Source organism: Polypterus senegalus, chromosome 10 (genome assembly GCF_016835505.1).
Source record: "Polypterus senegalus isolate Bchr_013 chromosome 10, ASM1683550v1, whole genome shotgun sequence".
Lineage (NCBI taxonomy): Eukaryota > Metazoa > Chordata > Cladistia > Polypteriformes > Polypteridae > Polypterus > Polypterus senegalus.
The window spans coordinates 167925279-167944265 of NC_053163.1; the positions used below are offsets into that span (position 1 = coordinate 167925279).

General features: G+C 41.5%; 1 protein-coding gene across 1 annotated transcript in view; it reads right to left on the reverse strand.

Annotated features, from left to right (window-relative positions):
- ctnnbl1 (catenin, beta like 1) overlaps positions 1-18987 on the reverse strand; it is a 115142-nt gene that overhangs the window by 84516 nt on the left and 11639 nt on the right. Inside the window, exons 2-5 of the mRNA XM_039767354.1 lie at positions 11269-11451; positions 9179-9285; positions 4748-4887; positions 1053-1150 (exon numbers count right to left, since the gene is read on the reverse strand). Coding sequence (XP_039623288.1) covers positions 1053-1150; positions 4748-4887; positions 9179-9285; positions 11269-11451 — 528 coding nt within the window. The remainder of the gene's footprint in view (positions 1-1052; positions 1151-4747; positions 4888-9178; positions 9286-11268; positions 11452-18987) is intronic.

Here is an 18987-nt window from a genome sequence, read left to right on the forward strand (position 1 = left end):
GTGACCTGTTTTTGCTGCTAATGAACTTCTTTTGAATTCATTTTAATTGACTTGCTCTTGAAGACTCAGACCCCTTAATTAGCCACCAAACAATAATGAGATACAAAAATGAACCAAAAAACACACCCAGCAAACTGTGTCCATCATATAATATCTGAAAAAGGAAAGGTGAAGATCTCAGGAATGCTGATCTGCTCAGGTCCACAAAACATTTGAACAGCGCTCTTAGAAAAGAGAAAATGAAAACTTTCAGAAATGTCTGCCATTGCACCACGAGAGCAGCGATAAGCCATGGAATTTAAGAACGAGGGTTAATTAACAATGAGAATCAGCACCTATTTAAGCAACTGGTTGGAGTGAAATTGGTTAGTTGATTTAGGTGGTCTTCTGTGGGCTCACTCACTTCATGTTTCATTTCTGTTTGGGTGCTGTTAAGGGAAAGCAATGAAGCAGTTTAGAGGAACGATGAAGAAATTCAAGGGAACAAATCTTTAAAAAAAGAAGTCAGCTAAAATGAATTCGAAAGAAGTTAATGAGCAGCAAAAACAGGTCACTAATTAAGAAAAGCGTTAGAATGAAAACCTGAAGCCACCGTGGTCCTCCAGGACTGGAGTTGGCGACCCTTGATTTAGTCCACGTATTTGGGGGATTTTCAATTTCAGTTGACCGCCATTCTTTTTGCCTGATGCATGGTACTGTGCACTTCATAGATCTAAATGGTATGCGGTTATACAAAGACCATCACAGACAGAGGTCTGATATCAGTAGTTAACAACTGACATGCTTTGTCATTTCAGCACGGCTATAATACATTTCTTCAGTAACTTGCATACCACCCATGTATGTAAAAAGGTGATTACCAATAAAAGCCACAATATTGTTGATTTAACCCTCACCACTTACTCATTAAATGGCTGTCAGAAAATCACTTAACTAATAAAGTATCCATCCATGTTAACAATGAAACTTTTGCACCATTCTTTAAAATGACTTTGAAATGGTCCTCACTACCAACAGGCACTATAAACACTACAGCACAGACATGTACTTACCAGTGCATCGATCAACACTTCAGCTCCTTCCTCACTCTCATGAAGCGTATCAATGTCTGTCAACTCCTGTAACAAATCCACTACTGCAATGGCAACATGTAACAGGTTAAGGAAAAATGCCAGACACACAAATGATCAGAAATATAAAATGGATGAATCACATGCACATTTCATATGTGTGGCATCAAGACTGGTGAAGCAGGCACTCTGCCGAAAAGCTTCAGTCCAAACACGTAGAAGAGCCAGGTTACTTTTTCATGCTCTGCAGAGGCCATGTTCACAGAAAGCAAGCAACTCACTGCTGCTTTTAAATCAATTTATAAGTATAAATGTGTGTTACCATTCACAAGCAAGTATAACAAACACTATGCAAAAGTTTGGACACCCTTGGCCAAATTACATATTTTGTTAACATTCGAACTAATAAAGAGTAAATGAAATGTTGACAGCAAACAGACAAACCATGGAATTTTTATAAAAATATTAATAACCTCCATGGTTCCTTTTAACTGCCATTTCTTAATGGAAATTGCTCGCATCTCTTTTTATAGCCATCCCCTGCTTTGTAGACATCAGTTAGTTGCTTAGAAGATCCCATGGATGTTGAGTGCTGCACAATGTCAAAGAGTCAAGAAGTCTGTTAGGCTTTGGATTTGGTATCACCTGACAATTCCTAATAACAATTCTTAACCAGACTAACACCTAATGTCCTAACAGCTTCCAAAACCTTACAATGGAAAGGCAGTGTTATGGCATGAACCTCTGTCTTTTGGGACATTGATATTCATAACTGAGGATAAACTAGGGCAAATCGTGGTATAGCAACACTCTTTGGTGCAAAATGAGTTTCATTAAAACAAAGTAGTATCCAAAGAGAGGGTGCATTTATAAAATCTTCATAAACCATTTGTCCTTAAAATACTGATGGTAAGGAAGATAGAAATGAAAAATTTAATTCACAATTAATGAATACAAAATCAAAACCAGGTATAAAACCAAAGTGTGAATTGGCTCCTCCCATCTTGTCTCCATTGCTTCTCTCTCTTGCTTACTAACTTCTAGAATCCTTTGCCCACCAATAAGGTCTTCTCAGCAGGACTGAGAGACAGGCAAAACCCCTGTGGTACCTGTTGGGACATAACATCCCCAGTTCGCTCTTCCTACCATCTCTGTCGGACCCCTAGGTCTAAACTGCTCAGCAGGGTTGATCCGCCCCTGGAGTGCTGCTCCCCTCACTCTACTGCAGGGCTTTTACAGCCAAGGGTCCCAGACACACTTCAACACAGGCATCTCAGACTTGTGCAAATGCCATATTTATTCTATTTTCTTTTTGCACATTTTTTCACATCAAATAAATCAAAACTACAAATTAACATTGTCATAAAAATGCCACCGTTTTAGTTTGTTTTCTGTCAAAGTTGTACAAGGTGGCGCACGGAAAACCGAACCATCTCCAACCGGCTGGCTTAAGCTATTATACAGGCAGGTGCCGTCGCAATTGTGGAGCCTCATTTTCGTGACAGGGTCAGCAGCCCCAACTCTGCATTAGTAAGGAAGCTGTGAGCCAGTGGGTACAGACGTGTGTGAAAGAGATCCGGAAGATGTATTCTCTGCAACAAAGGATTGGAATAGTGGAGGCGTATGTGTCTACCGGTTCTTTTCAGGAAACCCGGGACATTTTCGCACAGAGGTTTCCTGGCGTAAACCTACCAGCAAAGTCCAGTATTTATCAGTTAGTGAAGAAGTGGCGTAAGACTAAGTCAGCTGCAAACTGCAAAAAGAAAAATCGGGCCCCATCCGTTCATACAGACCAGTGGTCGTAGCAGATATTCAGGAATGAATGGCAAGAAGCCTTAGGAAATCGACACGTAATTTGGTACAATAAGCGAATGTTTCACACAGGTCTTGTCAACATGTGTTGCACTCACTACAAATGAAGCCATACAGAATGACTTGCGTCCAAGTACTGAAGGACGACGACAAGGAAAAACGTATTTTTTGCATGTGGCTCCTTCAAACAATTGCAATTGGATTTTTGTATTGCATATCTTTTGTTTTATGTACGGGCTAAGAAACGTACATTGACGTTGGAGTCGGAGATAGTTCGTTTTTTTTGTGCGCCACCCAAGATTTCAAATGTTAACAAAATATGCATGTAATTTGGCCAGGGCTGTCCAAACTTTTGCATGGAACAATTTGCTATACACGTTTGCAAATGTTATACAAATTGTAGTCTAAATGCAAATTTATACTTGTGTCAAGCCTACACCTCAAACTATGGAATAACCGAACGTGCAACTCCTCAAAAATGTAATTATCAGTGTAGACCCCACAAAGACCCCTACTACTCTAGCTGACCAGTTTGGTACCTACATACTTCTTGATGCCCAATTCTGTTCATCTACTGCTATTCAGAAGTCATCACAGGACAGATCGAGTAAAGACTCGTTGAAGAAGTTCGAAGGAAAAAGAACACATTTGTATGATACCTCATCACAACACTATAAAGACAATCAGGTGGAAGCCACTTCATGGCACGAAATATCAACCAACATCGACATGAAAAAATGTAAGGGGCAAATAAATTTGCCAAGTGTTCAGGCATGTGCTCGCTGCGCAGAAGTACATACTGCATTCAACTGTGTTGGCTTGACGTAGAAGTATAAATCAGCCTTTGCTAATAACTAAAAGGCAGCAATGCACGGTTTACCTTCTTTGAACATGGCTGCTGTGGACCATGAAAAAGGAGCCTTGTGCTTCACTGGGTTTGGCCAGGGGTGTCCAAACTTTTGCATGGAACTGTATTTCCTGTGGGAGGCAGTGTATAAGATACGGCGAGTACAGGTGAACATCTACGGCTGCCAAACCGGAGCATCCCTTTAACATTTAAAAAAACAAATTCATTTGGACCACTTTACAAAGATCGGTTTTCATTTTGACTTTAAAGAGCCTTGCTGAGGCTCAGAAAAAGCAAAATGAAACCCAGTCATTCAGTGTTGTAGGACAATAAAATGTGAAAGCATCCAAGGGGCTAAATACTTTTTCTAGGCACTGCAGGTAGCTTAGACAGTCAGCACTGGTTCTCGGCAAAAAGCAAGCCTTCTGCATGCTCTCTTGTCCAAAGCAGACATCCATCATGCTCATCTACACCATGTGCTTATTAGTCAGGGTCTGGTGAATATTTCAGAAACGTATTCATGAAGAAGGCTTTATCAACAGTCCACTTTTAGATTTGTCCCACCACGGTAAGCCCAGGGAGGTGCTCTAACCCAGTACTAAATGTGGCTAATCAAAGATGGGTTTTGACAAGTAAATGCCACAGGAAGCATTTCGATTTAAAACCCCCGGAGCTGCTGCCCTTGGAAAGACCTATGGCACACGGCAGCTGGAAACTCGGAGGCAGGTAGGGAGGTGTTGCCTTGTACCTCACTCCGCTAATCATAACTATCCATCATAAGCACTTGAGAAACTCAGTTGCCGTGGCAACAAGTGAATCATAAGCTGTCTGCTGCTGTGCTGTAACGGAAACAGCGCCTTCTCCCAGTCACTTCCCCACCTGCCCATTCAATACAAACGTCCTTAACTGGAGATAAAGCAAAGAGGCCAAGACTGCCCATAAACTATAAAGACCCCCAAACTGCATGGAAAAGAAAAATGAACCATTGGGGATAATAATCACACCACAAAAAGGATATCTGTATTCTCGTGGCTTAGCAATCCAAGCAAGGAATGAACCGCATTGAGCTCCACCAGAAGATGGTAAAGGTCAGGCATGGTGGCAATTACATGAATCTCCTGGATGATGTCATTCAAGTCAAGCTCAGACTCCATGAACCTGAGGAGAAAGGAAAAGGGAAACCTATAAACTTGAACAAAAGTGCCTTGCAGCCATAAGTGCAACAATTTGCACTTACGTTCTCAATCATAAAAACAGAGATATTTAAAAATGAGGATCGAATGGACACAAACTGCACTGCCATTTTAAACTATACCAAAGATCACTGATAGAATTGCTCTTTGAAGCACTCGAGTCAAAGGCTCTAATACAGCATGCAAGTTCCAAATCCCAAACAAATTTCCAATGGGCAAAGATGCAGGTCCACACTTGTCTTCAATGATGATGGAACTGCTGACAGCAAAATGAATTCTGAGGTGTGCAGAAACATCTCATCTGTTCAGGTTTGAGTAAAGGCCTCCACGTTTTGGACGGTGCTTCATACAATAACAAGATAATGATCCAAATATGCTGCTAAGGCAACACAGGAGTTTTTCAAAGCCAAAAAAAAAGGAAAATTCTTGAATTGCCAAGCCAGCCACCTGATTTTAATACAAATGAGCAGACCTCCTGCATACTGAAGAGAAAACTTATGGTAACAAGCCCCCTGAAACAAGCAGGAGCTGAAGATGGCTGCAATAGAGGCTTGGCAGAGCATCACCAGAAAAGATCCTCGGCACCTGGTAAGGTCTATGAATCACAGTCTTCAAGCTGCCGTTGCATGAAAAGGATATGCGACAAAGTAGTAAATATGACATCAGCTTTAATAAACCAGCCATTGCCGTGTCCAAACATTGTGATGCCCTGAAATGAGGGAATCTCATATAAAAAGTGACTGAAAAGCATGCAAATCCCCTTAAAAAATGAAAGTCTGCAATGTGCACTTCAATCACATCAGAATTGTTTGATTAGTGATTTTAAACTGGAGAAGAGGGGTAAATCAAGGAAAACATGTCTTTGTCCCAAACACTATGGAGGGTACTGTATGCAGCATACGTTGTCTTGTATGGAGTCCAAATCCTGGTATACTATGTCACAACAACAAGAAAGATTAGATGAAAACTTTTCTTATCTCTCAAAATTAAACAATTTCATGAAAACCTGTGCCTCAGTGAAACAGTTCAAACGAGGTTTTCTCTAACCATTTTTCTTTCAGATCTTTCGTACTTCTATTTGGGTTTCCATGACACGTATTCTGTTCGACACTGTCTGGTCTCTGCCTTGCCTGTATCTGTGCCTGCCTGTCAGTAAATAGGATGCTTTCTCTGTCTGTACTTCACTTCTTTTATACAAGACAAATCTCGATTCATTACCATTACAGATCATAACATATGTATACTTTAAAACACATTGTTTTAGGATTTAAATCACTCGTAATGGTTCCAAATTATGTATTCACATATATGTGCTTTTCCTTGTCTGTACCAATCTGCATTGCAGAGGTTTTTTTTTTTAATAACATTCACAAGCATAGTACTGTATTTGTGACTGGTTAACAAATATTTTGCATTTAGCGCCTTTACGTTTTGTGAATCCTCCTTCCCTTACAGTATAGACAGGCACTTCAGTTTTTTTTTTTCTCCTGACACCCACCCTGTAAAGGGGCCCTTGAAACGGCTCCGTTACCATCGAAATATCACTGCCCTCCTCTGAATTTCAACTACAAAGCAAAGCTTTACTTTCAGTCTCCAAGAACAGCGAAGCACCATCTCCCTATTAAAATCTGGCATTATAAAAATCAGAGATTTTTATTTCTTTAATTGATATTTTACTATCCTATTACTAACCTCTGCTCACACAGTCACATGGCTGTGTATTTGATATCCTCCAATAATCTCACCAGGATAATGTATTCATAAAACGTTAACGTAAAATGAACGAGCTACACATTGAAAGCCCACTATTGCAACCTTTTTCTCCCTGTGGCAGCTTTTCAAAGGCAAATTTACCCACACCCGGTTTTGTTCAATAACTTGAGTTTGTCAATCGCTTTATTACGGTAGAAGTGTAAATGGTAAATTAATTTTAAGATACTGTTTTTAACACCCAAGTTCAAACAACAATAATAAAAGCACATAATCCTCCTTCACAAAACAGGCCTATTTGAAATTTTCTTCTTGTCTCCAGATTTCTTGAGCAAATTTAAACCAGAATCCCCCACGAGTAGGTTAAATTTACCCCATTGGGAACCTCTACATTGTTGTATGTAGAAAGTTGTATTCACCTGCAAAAATACCACAAAATGAAAATAAAATGGCCAGTAATGTAGTTTACCCCATAATTGACTTACAGTACATAAAATTATGACTGCTGCCATTTTTATTTCCTCCTTTGGCAACTCAATACAGAGCAGAGATGCTGCGAGATGGACAGGGCTCCACTGACGATGTACGAGTATTTTTAGGGAGTAAGGTAAGCAGACCAAGGAGGGTTTTGTAATTTGACCAGTTATCTCCTTCCTTCTGCTCCTTGTTCCTCTGCTCAGTGTGTGAGCAGACAGCAAACATTCTAAGGACCCATGATAGGGGGAGAGAAGGGAGGGCAAGTTGAAGGTACTGCATGTGCCTGAATGTGTTTTATCTTTAAATGGCGTACGGCTTGAAGTGGCATTTCAGGGTAAAACCAAACCATTTCCAAAGAGATTAAGAGCTAAACTCTTCCTTTTTCTGATACTCGTTCAAAGGCAACATGGGCGGAGTCATCATTGTACCAATTAGTAAGAACATTGGAGATTTGTGGATTTAATTCAGGAGAACATCTGGAAAATCAAAATGACTGAACTCCAAGATATTGACTTCTGCATATAGTGTTTTCTCTTAAGTATCTCATAAAACTGAACATTTTCCCAGCCCTAGTCTAAAGAGCACACATTCACCCCTTAACAAGTTATACCTGTACATGGTCAATAGATGCTAGCCAGGGTCCCAATCTGTTTCAGTAGACAAGTGCAAATACCAACAAATAATAATTCTTTACATTTATATAGCGCTTTTCTCACTACTCAAAGCGCTCAGCAATTGCAGATCAAGGGCCCAACAGAGCAGAGTCCCTTTTGGCATTTATGGGATTCGAACCGGCAACCTTCCGATTGCCAGTGCAGATCCCTACCCTTAGAGCCACCACTCAGTCCAAACAAAGGAATCCCGGTCAATTTATGTTAAAGTGGCTACTGCACAGTTAACACGTGTATATCTGGTAGTGTGCAGTAAGCAAAGACAAATCTGCTTTGACACAGAAAACATTTACGTTGCACAAATTGCTTTGTGAATGAGTGTAACCATCCAAAACATAAGTCAAAATGATGCATGAAATAGCCCACAAACTGGGCCTATGTTCACACCACGTTCCCAACTTAAAACAGCATTGTTAAACTGTCCTTAGTAGTGTTTTCACCTTGCCTACACTTAAATGACCGAAAATGCATATGATGTACAGTAGATGTTTGATAATACTGGGACTGTGCATATCAGTGGAAAAAAATCCTTGAAGGGATGGCAATTCTGCCGGCCACAAGACTGAACACAGAACTGTAGTGACCAGTAAATGAATGGCCTTGTGTGCATGTAAGCAGCATTCAAACTGCACAAAGCATAATTTAAACACATACAGGTAAGCAACACTACACGTGCCGCAGAAAGCGACTCTTATGTCCGTTATATTAGAATATGGTTTTTGTTTGTGAATTATGACCAATCAGAGAATAAGAGTTTGTAATGATCAGGATAATATGAGGAATGGGCTACGTAATCCACAACATTTTAAGAGAATTTTAGCAGTTCTGTAGTTCGTTTTCCATTGGAAACTGACACAAAAGAAAAAATAAGCACAATGCAAATCTCCATTAAGCATTTTATACTAAAAAGAGTGGACGCTTAAAAGTTATGACTGCTCAAGCCCATCTGTAATAAAAGCAAACTGATACTTCAAGGTGGCCATAAACAAACAGACCATTTTGACATTTTTAAATGAGGAAAAAAAAAAAAAAAAACACTTTGCATCTTGTGTGTTTACTGGTGGAATGGTCCCCCGGTGTAATGAGCTGTCAACAATGAAATCAGTAAGACTTACTGGAGGTGAAGAATGATCAGCCAGCAAAAAAACACAAACTTTCTAGCCACTATTCCTGGAAACAACAAAATGACAAATGAAGTAGTCGTCTTTGCCCCAGGGGTGTGCTCAAAAATTCCAAAAATTAAACTAGGACCTGTGGAGTGCCATGTCTAAACATAACAAACGACTAAATAATGCGATACACATTCTGTCAGTTGTGTTCATAGCAGTTGTTGTCTATACTCTGTTAAAATGCTGCCAAGATTTTACCCTCCCAAGACACCACCTTCTTTGTACGTACTTTTCAGGATTGTCAGGAAACTTAATGCGTAGTTCCTGGTTTTTATACGATCTCTTCTCAAATGTCAAAATCATCTTCTTGATAGAACTTTCATCCAGTGGCTCTCCCTGTTACAAAGCAGAAACAAGCAATCCAATTAAACACACAGAAGACCTTTAATTTCTAGACACTTCTATAGAAGTCTGTTCAAGTTCATATTCCAGTGGCCAACTCCTGATTGCTGTAAACCAACAAACAAAATACTAGTACTACCGACTGACAAATAACCAGTAGAGTGTGGTGTGCTGTAAGACAAATGAGCGTGTAAGATGGGGAGATGAACAGGAGAGGCACCGTTAGTTACCACACACATCGCGAATAGTGCCTTTGTGGGAACTTTGAAGGCAACTAAAGCAATCCAATTAGAGTGAATGTTAACAAAAATTAGTTAAGAGTGATGCAGGATAATCATAAAAATGTACAAGACAGACAGGGAGGTGAAGGAAACAAGTGCACGGAACTCAGACTGATAATACAGTTGAGGCCGAAAATTGACATACACCTTCTGAATGCTCTTTTTGACCTCTTGCTGCTGTGCTTGGTATTCCCTCCAAGTACGAATTAGTTGGCTTTTTTTTTTTTTTAAATCTTGAACAGTGACCTTTTCAGTTGTAACTTTTTAATAATGTCCTTATTTGCCCATTTTGTTTTTTTTATTTGTATTGATTTTATTTAAAGCAACTTACGTTCCATACAATCAAGTCAAACTAAACAAACCAAAATGCAACCCCATGCAAAAGAAAGAGAGGAGAGCCAACCACCAGAGCAAATCTTTAAAAGCAGCAAGGAAGTATCATTATCCCCAATATAGATGCTTATTCTAAATTGTTATTGATTAGAACCTGCTATATTGTACAAAGGTTTTGAACAGATCCTGTAAGTGACAAAGTGATGGTTTTTAATTTCAAATAGTATAAAACATCAGTTGCCCACCGACTTAAAACAGATGGGATGGGATTCTTTCAACTTGGCATGACAAGTCAATGTGGTAGTAGTGAGGTAATGCTAATTACACTTTGTTAGTCTTTCGCCATTTTAGGCCCATCTGGGATTTTGGCTGATTTATTCTTTATTTTGAGCATTGGATCAGAAGGCCTCTGAAGTGACACCAGCTATCATTTATAGTTGCCGAGATAATATTTATTACTTATACACATTCTGTGTTTACTAGATACTTCATCGCCATAAAGTCTGCTTTCCACAAATTACAACTCTTTGCATTGGTAAACATGTGTGAATTTGACCATGCTGTGATCACGGCTGCTTAAAAGTATCAATAACTTCTGTTTTTAACACTTTGTCTTTATTGTTTGATAAGATGAGATCTAGAAAGGCGTTACCACATGTTGGGATTTAGACAAAGTGGATGAGGAAACTCATTTGGAATCAGCAATATTGTAGATTCCTCTTTTGTATTCCCAATGTTTGGAAAGTTTCAATTGCCCACAATCACTACAGCCTTTTTCTTGAGCAAATGTTTTATTTGATTAAATAATATGCCATATGCATTGTGAGGGAGCGTCAGTTACAGCACTATGGCCATGTGGCATGATTCACTGAGGGTGATCCAGCTTGCAAAATCCCCATTGTTGAGGGCCTGAGTGGCTGGACCAGGCCCAGGGGACAGCCATGCATCACTTGGCAGATAGATGGTCATTTGCAGAGGGTGGGACTGGACCGCATGTCTGCCTGGGGGGTTGCCAACCAGGATCCCGAGCTGTTTTGTTGAGTGGTTGTTGCAGCAACGCGCTGTACCAGTGCCTGCTCCCAAACCTGACCTATGACTTTACAGGTCAGATTGAAAAGGAAGACTAAACCACACATAGCCTTGAGGTTGGCCAAAGCAGCCCAAGCATCCCATGGATGTGGACGAGCACTCAAGATCAAACTTTGCCATTTTCTTACACTTTTCCAACACCTTGCAAGAAGGCTTCTGAAGTCGCTCACAAACCTGTTTAACAGTTACTCCTCACCAATCCTTTCCCATTTCAGTCACCTCCCGAAAGCGAGCTCAGAAAGTTAAACATTAAATGTAGGCTGCTGCCACTTACCTCACGCTCTTCGTCATTGTCCATGAGCTTCTCAAAAGCCTTTTTGTCTCCTCCAGAATCATCTTTGTTTTGTTCAGTCCTGTCTACATGCCTACTTAAATCCCGCACTCCAGGTAAACGATGTCTCCCTCTGGGCTCGTCTTCCACATCCTCATCTCGGGGCCGCTTGGCTCCTCTGTCAGGCTGTGGGGAAAGAAGGAACGCATTAAAACAAATTTACAGTAAAAAAAAACAAACACATGGGAGTGCTCTCCCCTAGACCTTCTGGTATACTCCGATATGGGGATGGTCATTTGTGGAGTAAACCGTAAGATAATGTGAGTAATGAAACAGGACATTGAGTGCTCTACTTGGCTCCCCATTCCTTACGTCACGCTTCCCCCTCCCCTCGGCCCACAGCCTCTGTCTCAAATATATTGCTCCTGCAAGTGAACTATGATTCTTGGTGTGATGAAAAAAGTCGCAAAATCAACCGGTATGTTCAAGCAAATTCTAGGGAAAAAAAAAAAAACGTAGCTAAATCCATGAAGTAGTTCTCCTGTGAAAAGTGGACAGACATTCATATAGACAGATGTTTTAGAGAGAGAGAGATTATGTACATTAAAAGAACCATCAACAAACTCAAATTAATAATATATTGAACACTTATTAAAGTTGAATAAATCTGACTCTGCAGCTGCATGAAAAAAAAGGTAAAGCACCACTTCCAGTTAGAAGAAATAGCCCAAAGGTTGACAGAAATCTACATTTGTACCTAATACTTGTATGCAAAATTTGGTTGACCCAAGTTAAAATGTACTTAAGTTATCATGTTTACACAAACCTACACATAAAATTTCACAAATGTTATTTTCGGACTCAGGGAGGGCTAAATCATCGAGATTCATCAAAATCTCAAAATGGAATTTTTGCAGGATTCCAATATTTTCCTTGTACTTTGTATACGAGCAAATAAAAAATGGAGGTTAACCAAAGGAACTTGAACTGCACTAAACACTAAAAGGCCAATACACTGTCCAGTGATGACCCTTTCCATTTTAAGCAAACGGTGATTATGACGTGGCATGATGGAAATACTTAAAATTACAAAGGAAATTAATATAGTGAATCCCTTTCTATTAATTTAAAATAAATTTCCAACTACAGTGGAACCTCGGTTTGTGAGCATAATTTGTTCTGGAAATGTGCTTGTAATCCAAAGCACTCGTATATCAAAGCAAATTTCCCCATAAGAAATAATGGAAACTCAGATAATTCGTTTCACAACCCACAAATATTTATATAAAAATGATTAATACAAAATATAAAGATACGTAAAACAAATGAACCCGCACTTTAACTTTGAAAAGAATCACGGCTGGTGTGAAGGAGACGAGGAAGAGGAAGAGTGTTATTGTGTAGGATGACTTTCACTAACATTCGGAATCCCTGCTATCTGGTGGCTCACTGGAATCTTCTTTTTTTGCGACTTTAACAAGGAGCCTATCCAATGACAGTTGCTTTTGCTTGAAGAGTCACTACATTTGGACACAAAATAAAAATAATGCTTTCTGCACTGTAAGGTTTCTAAACTGTTTTGGGATCGATGTCAGCCATGGGACGACACACAGAAGAGTGTCCTGAAGCAAGCAATCGCAGGCTCCCAGCGCTGTAACAGTTCACTGTAAAAGTGAATCAGAAAACATCGTGGTCAAGCTATAAGCGCCCACTGTCGATGGGTGATGCAAGGAACATTAGAAATGCAAGAGCACAGTATCATTTAGCCACTAACCTGCTCACGACCCTGCCTGATTGCCCTGTCTCTGTAACGGAGAGCCGTAGATCCCGCTACAATAACCGTGCTCTTACTGTTTCACGCTGAATAAAGCTGGTGTTGCTAAAGAACTGAGACTCAGAAACTCACACGTTACAGAACACACACGTGGTCACCATGCTATATTAAACAGTATACGCTCGTACGGATGTTGACTATGAGTGAGGCACAACCACCGGGACCAAGCAAGGAAGACGATTACCCACAATCCCCACATGACGCTCAGCAGACAAAGTGCATATGCACTACTCGTATTGCAAGACCTCGTTCGTTTATCAAGTTAAAATTTATTACAAATTTCAGCTTGTCTTGCAAAACACTCACAGACCAAGTTACTCACAATCCAGGGTTTTACTGTACGTCCCCAAGTTCATTTAGTAGAATTTAAGGACCAGATTTGAACAAATGTTAGAAAGTTTTTCTTCGCACAAAGAAACACAGACACATAGGATGAATTACTATGAAGGAGTGGGGTGGAAAGTAGAACTTTAGGGACCTTCAAATCTCAACTTGATTTTATTTCAGACAATTTAAGTGACTAGGATGGACCACCTCATTGGGATGATGAGTGGTCACAATTGTTCGAAAGGTTTATAACCAGGGCTGTGGAGTCGGAGTCGAGGAGTCGGAGACAATTTTGGGTACCTGGAGTCGGAGACGGCAAAAAGTTAACCGACTCTGACTCCTACTAAATTTAAATGGGAATTAAAAAAGTAAGTTGAAATGTCCCAGTTCACAAACACTCATAATGAACTACTTCTCTGCTGTAAGAATAAAGCCCAATGCATGCAGTGCATAATGTGACCACAAAACGAACATGTCAAGTAACCATGAAGCATGCTTTTCATTGACTGTATGCGTCCCTATATGGGATGTAATGCACAGGTAAGGTGCGGCACCGCTTTCCATTGTGTCGTGTTCCACTGTTACAGGGAACTGTGAACCTAGCCTAAAGTCCCCCATACATTTACAGATGCACTGCTGATTTTTCGGCCGTTCAACGAGTCATCACGTCAAACGCCTGAAAAATCATCTGGTGTGTTCTCAGCTCCGTTGGCCCCCCTTCGCTATGCGCTAGTGAAGGGGGCCGAAGGAGCCGAGAACACAGATCTCCCTACCTGTCTCCAGCAGAGGCTCGTTCTGCTGATCAGCTGGCCAGTGAGTGACACAATACACTAAACTTCCGGCTGTCTGACAGAGGAGAAAGCCACTGCAGCAGACCGAGGCATCACATTACTTTGGATGGGGGCGGTGGTCGAGATTTTCGGCAAGCTGGATCTGCCCGTCCATGTGGACACCCGCAATCTGCGGCCGCCAATCGCGTTTGTCTTTAATTTGGCATTATAGTAGAGTGTTGGCTTCCTAGCCAGTAGTTCTGTGGTGAAATGACATGTATGTTGCCTTCCTTTCCTTCAACGGATGTAGAAAATACATTAGCATAGTATATACATACAGAGGAGTCGAAGTCGGGGAGTCGGAAGATTTAAAAACTGAGGAGTCCGAGTCGGAGCATTTATCTACCGACTCCACAGCCCTGTTTATAACCAGGCACTTTATGTTTCCAATCTGTACTTTATTATTAAGTGAGTAACCTCAGTTCAACAGCAGATAGTAAGCAACTTCTGTAAGCTTCAAGGTATTGTATGTTTTCTTACTAGCCGTGGTGCCAGAAGGTGGAATTTAGCCCATAAAAGTAATCTACACAGGACAACAATGACTATAAATATGCACTCAAGGTTCTCTTATTATAGAATATAAAAGGCCATCGATGATGAGCATTGAAAATGCAAGCCAAGGAATGACACTAAGCATCCATACAACATCACAATGGTGGGTGACGCTGGAGAAACAAGACAACTGGGAGTGTTAAGGCATTGACAATGGAAGCCACTGAATGACACTAAGCATCAGAAACCTCACTATGGTGAATCAAACTGGTGAAAACGGGTGACCGGGAGTGTAACGTGCTTCTTCACAAGTAAAATGGAGGTGGTTTGCTACGACAAAGCAGCAAGGACTAAAGGACATGCGTGTCGAGGAATTAAATAGAAATCAAGCCTCATAAAGAACTACAAAAAAAAAAAAAAAAAAAAAAACAAACACACTATCATCGAGTCCCATAATGTCAGAACACGACCAGAATTGGATTTAAATGATTTGATTTAAGCCTGGACCTCATGTGCCACTGCATCAGCAGCTACTAGTTAATTCTTTAGGCGCCTTAAGTAATCCAGCAGAAGTGACAGGAATATGCAAACGGTAAACATGTCCTTGAAATTTGCAGCCTCTTGCGGATCAGTCCCAATTACACACCAACTAACCAGGCCATTAACATCGCCCCCATTAACCATCTGTCAGCCATTAAGAGCTCTCATCCTTAAACCCCTGTCACATCCAAGTCAGTTGCGTCGGATTGTGCTACTGAATACATAAGGTGACATTAAATTCTATGTGGCACTCATCTGGCCAACAACTGCAATCAGCTACTTTCAGATCAATACTAGAGGGAATGTTAAAGCAGCAGCAATTCATGACATTTTATCCCTTGACTTAGCTTTAGCAATTGAGTGAATGACAGATGCCCAAGGAATAAGGCTCTTTTTGAGCTACAGATTTGAAGGAGTGACAAGAATTAGCTATGGAAAACACAGAGCGCCGTTAAAGACACGCAATTTAATTGTCTGTCCCCTAGTTGCTCCAAGAGACAACCCTATTTTTAGCTTTTAATAACAAATTATTTCCTCTACATCAGATGATCTTCAGGGGCTGGTAGCACACTTCTATACTGTTAATACCACTAGAGATTAAACAGAGCGCCAAGCAAGAACTTCATTCACTACAAATTAAAGCACAATCACTGCCTGAAACCCATAATGCAGCACTGTAGCTAAACCTGGTGTAGGAGTGCAGCACAAATTAGAAATCTACAGCAGAAAGAAACAGAAACCTGAACCGAGCTGGCGGCGCCAACCTTAAGGCCTGCAATCTAGGACTGCATTGTGACCCCTGCTTGAGATGCTACGATCCTTGGACAGGTCACTGAAGTACAGGGTGAGCCAAAATGCGCACCATGCTTTCACTGTCGAAGCGTTCTTCAAAAACAACAAGTCCATCGCCACTACGCAACACGCATCCTGAACGAACTTCAGCATTCCTCCTAACCGTGACGTCTCAAATCGGAAAACAATTCTTCCGTGGGTGGCTAAATTTAAACAGACGGGTACAACGTTGAACAGAAAATCTCCAGGCCGTCCTCGAATGCCTGAAAACAGCCAAGCTGCAAGGGAAACGATTTTGCAGTCTCCTAGATGTTCAGCGCACTTCTGCCTCAGGCATTTCCAACATGTCTTCTTTTCCACGAGGACCTTAACTTCCATCCATACAAAAAGGAAAGAGAGAGACTGGGAGAACCGTAGAGAGTTGTGTGCCAACATTCTGCAAACCCTTCATTGAGATGCCATCGTCATGTGATATCAGCGATGAAGAACATTTCCATTTGAATGGTTGCATAAACAAACAAAACTTTCCCCCAAAACCAACCCTCATGAACTTCAGAGACCCCTGTACAGTGCGCACGCGTGTTATAGTTTGGTGCGCTGTTGCAGAATTTGCCATGGTAGACCCTTACTTTTTTGAGGAGGGGGAAGCAACAGTCTCCATCACTTCAGAACGTTACATTGAAATGCTAGACAACTGGAAGAAATGGATGTGGTGGATGCCTGGTGTCAACAGGATGGAGCGACAGCTCAAACAGCGCGGAGATCCATCAAGTTTCATGGGTGATGTTTCCAGGGAAGCTGATCTCCCTGAGCGGCAATGTCAGGTGGCAATCACGTTCGCCTGATCTTGCTCCATGTGATTTCTTCTTGTGGGGCTACTATCTCAAGTCGAAGGTATCCACACACCGACGAGCCCTCAAGGACGCCATTCACCACGAAATCGCCGCTATTCCCCATGAAATGGCAGAAATCGTCTCAAAGAATTAATCATTAATGACGGCCACCACCTTGAAGCCATCTTTTTCTTGATCAAATTTAAATAATGAAATTTATTTTACCTTGTAGGGTTTTTATAGAATAAATGTTTGAAATATGGTACTTCTTTATGGCTCATCCTATATAAAGACGCCTGCATTTTCTCTTGCCATGGCTGCTACTGCTCATTCTTATACTGCCATATCTACAGTAAAATGGCACAGGCATCATTCTTAGACCAGGGTATAGCCCCTCTCCCTCTGTTAGGTGTGTGTAGCAGAGGCCACAATGCATTCTGTGCACAAAACATGTGAAGCGGCGGTCTACACTACAGCAACCCACCTTTGTTTTCACTGGCAAACATCTACAGGGAGGCAAAAATCAGGGCATGAGGTGGACACAAGCGCTTTGCTGACTGCAATCATTTGCTCAGTGGGCACCAAACTTGAACGGCCCCCTCTAATACTCAGTATATTATTTGTAAGGCTGTCTTTTGACAACACTGTAATCAAGAGTTACGTTGACAGCATTTGCTCATTCGAGACCTGGCAGCAGCATTTGGTGCAGGCAGATCATGCGTCCACTGCGCATTTGTGTACATCTCCCACAAACTTGTGACGGCAGTACAACACCAACACTAGATGACAAAGTCAGGCCGCTACTAAAGATTATTTTTTGAACGATTCAGCAGTTGACTATGACAGATGAATTTATTAATCTCACAAACGCCATCTGAATAATGCAAGTAGGCCTTAGTGTTGGGCGAGCACTAAAATGTGGAGTTTGGTACCGATATCAGCTTTCGGAGCCAAATAACAGATGACTCCTAAACACCACCGTGTACTCTGGCCTCCCTGACGTGACGCACCACTGTGGCACCACTACACATCACTTCCTGACTGTGCCGAAGCAATGCGAGTGATGGATCCCCCTTAAAGTCCCCATGGTGTTGTGGCAGATGGGTGGGGACCCTAACCACCAGGGACTCCTGGAAGGGCCAGGAGAGAGAGAGACAATACCTCCCTTGGGCACGAGAGGGCAGCCGCCCTAGTTCACATGGGGGCCCATGGCCACCGCCAGGGGGTGCCTGGAGGATTATAAACTTTAAAGAAGTGGTGAGGCAGCCTTCTGCTGTTATGCACCCAAAATCTGGAATAGCCTGCTAATAGGTATTCGCCAGGCTAATACGGTGGAGCACTTTAAAAAAAACTGCTGAAAACACATTACTTTAACATGGCCTTCTCATAACTTCATTTTAATTTAATCCTGATACTCTGTATTTTCAATTATCTATCATATCTATTCATGGTGGCTCTAAATTCTGTACTAAACCCTACTCTCTCTTCTGTTTCTTTTTCCCGGTTGTGTGTGGTGGAGATCTGCGCCACCACCACCTAATCAAAGCACCATGATGTCTCTACATTGATGGATTAAAAGCCAGAAGTCTACATGACCATCATCATCATCATAAAGTCCTTCCAACAGAACCCCAAAGACAAAGAGGACTGTTTCATTTATGTTAGGTAGAATGCCCAGAGGGGGCTGGGTGGTCTCATGGTCTGGAACCCCTGCAGATTTTATTATTTTCTTTTCCCCGGCCGTCTGGAGTTTTTTTAGTTTTTTCTGCCCTCCCTGACCTTCACTTCCTGGGTCCCCCCTGCATGGAGTTTGCATGTTCTCCCCGTGTCTGCGTGGGTTTCCTCCCACAGTCCAAAGACATGCAGGTTAGATGAATTGGCGATTCTAAATTGGCCCTAGTGTGTGCTTGGTGTGGGGCTGTGTTTGTGCGTGCCCTGCGGTGGGTTGGCACCCTGCCCGAGATTGGTTCCTGCCTTGTGCCCTGTGCTGGCTGGGATTGGCTCCAGCAGACCCCCCCGTGACCCTGTGTTCAGAATTAGCGGGTTGGAAAATGGATGGTTGGATGTCCTCCCT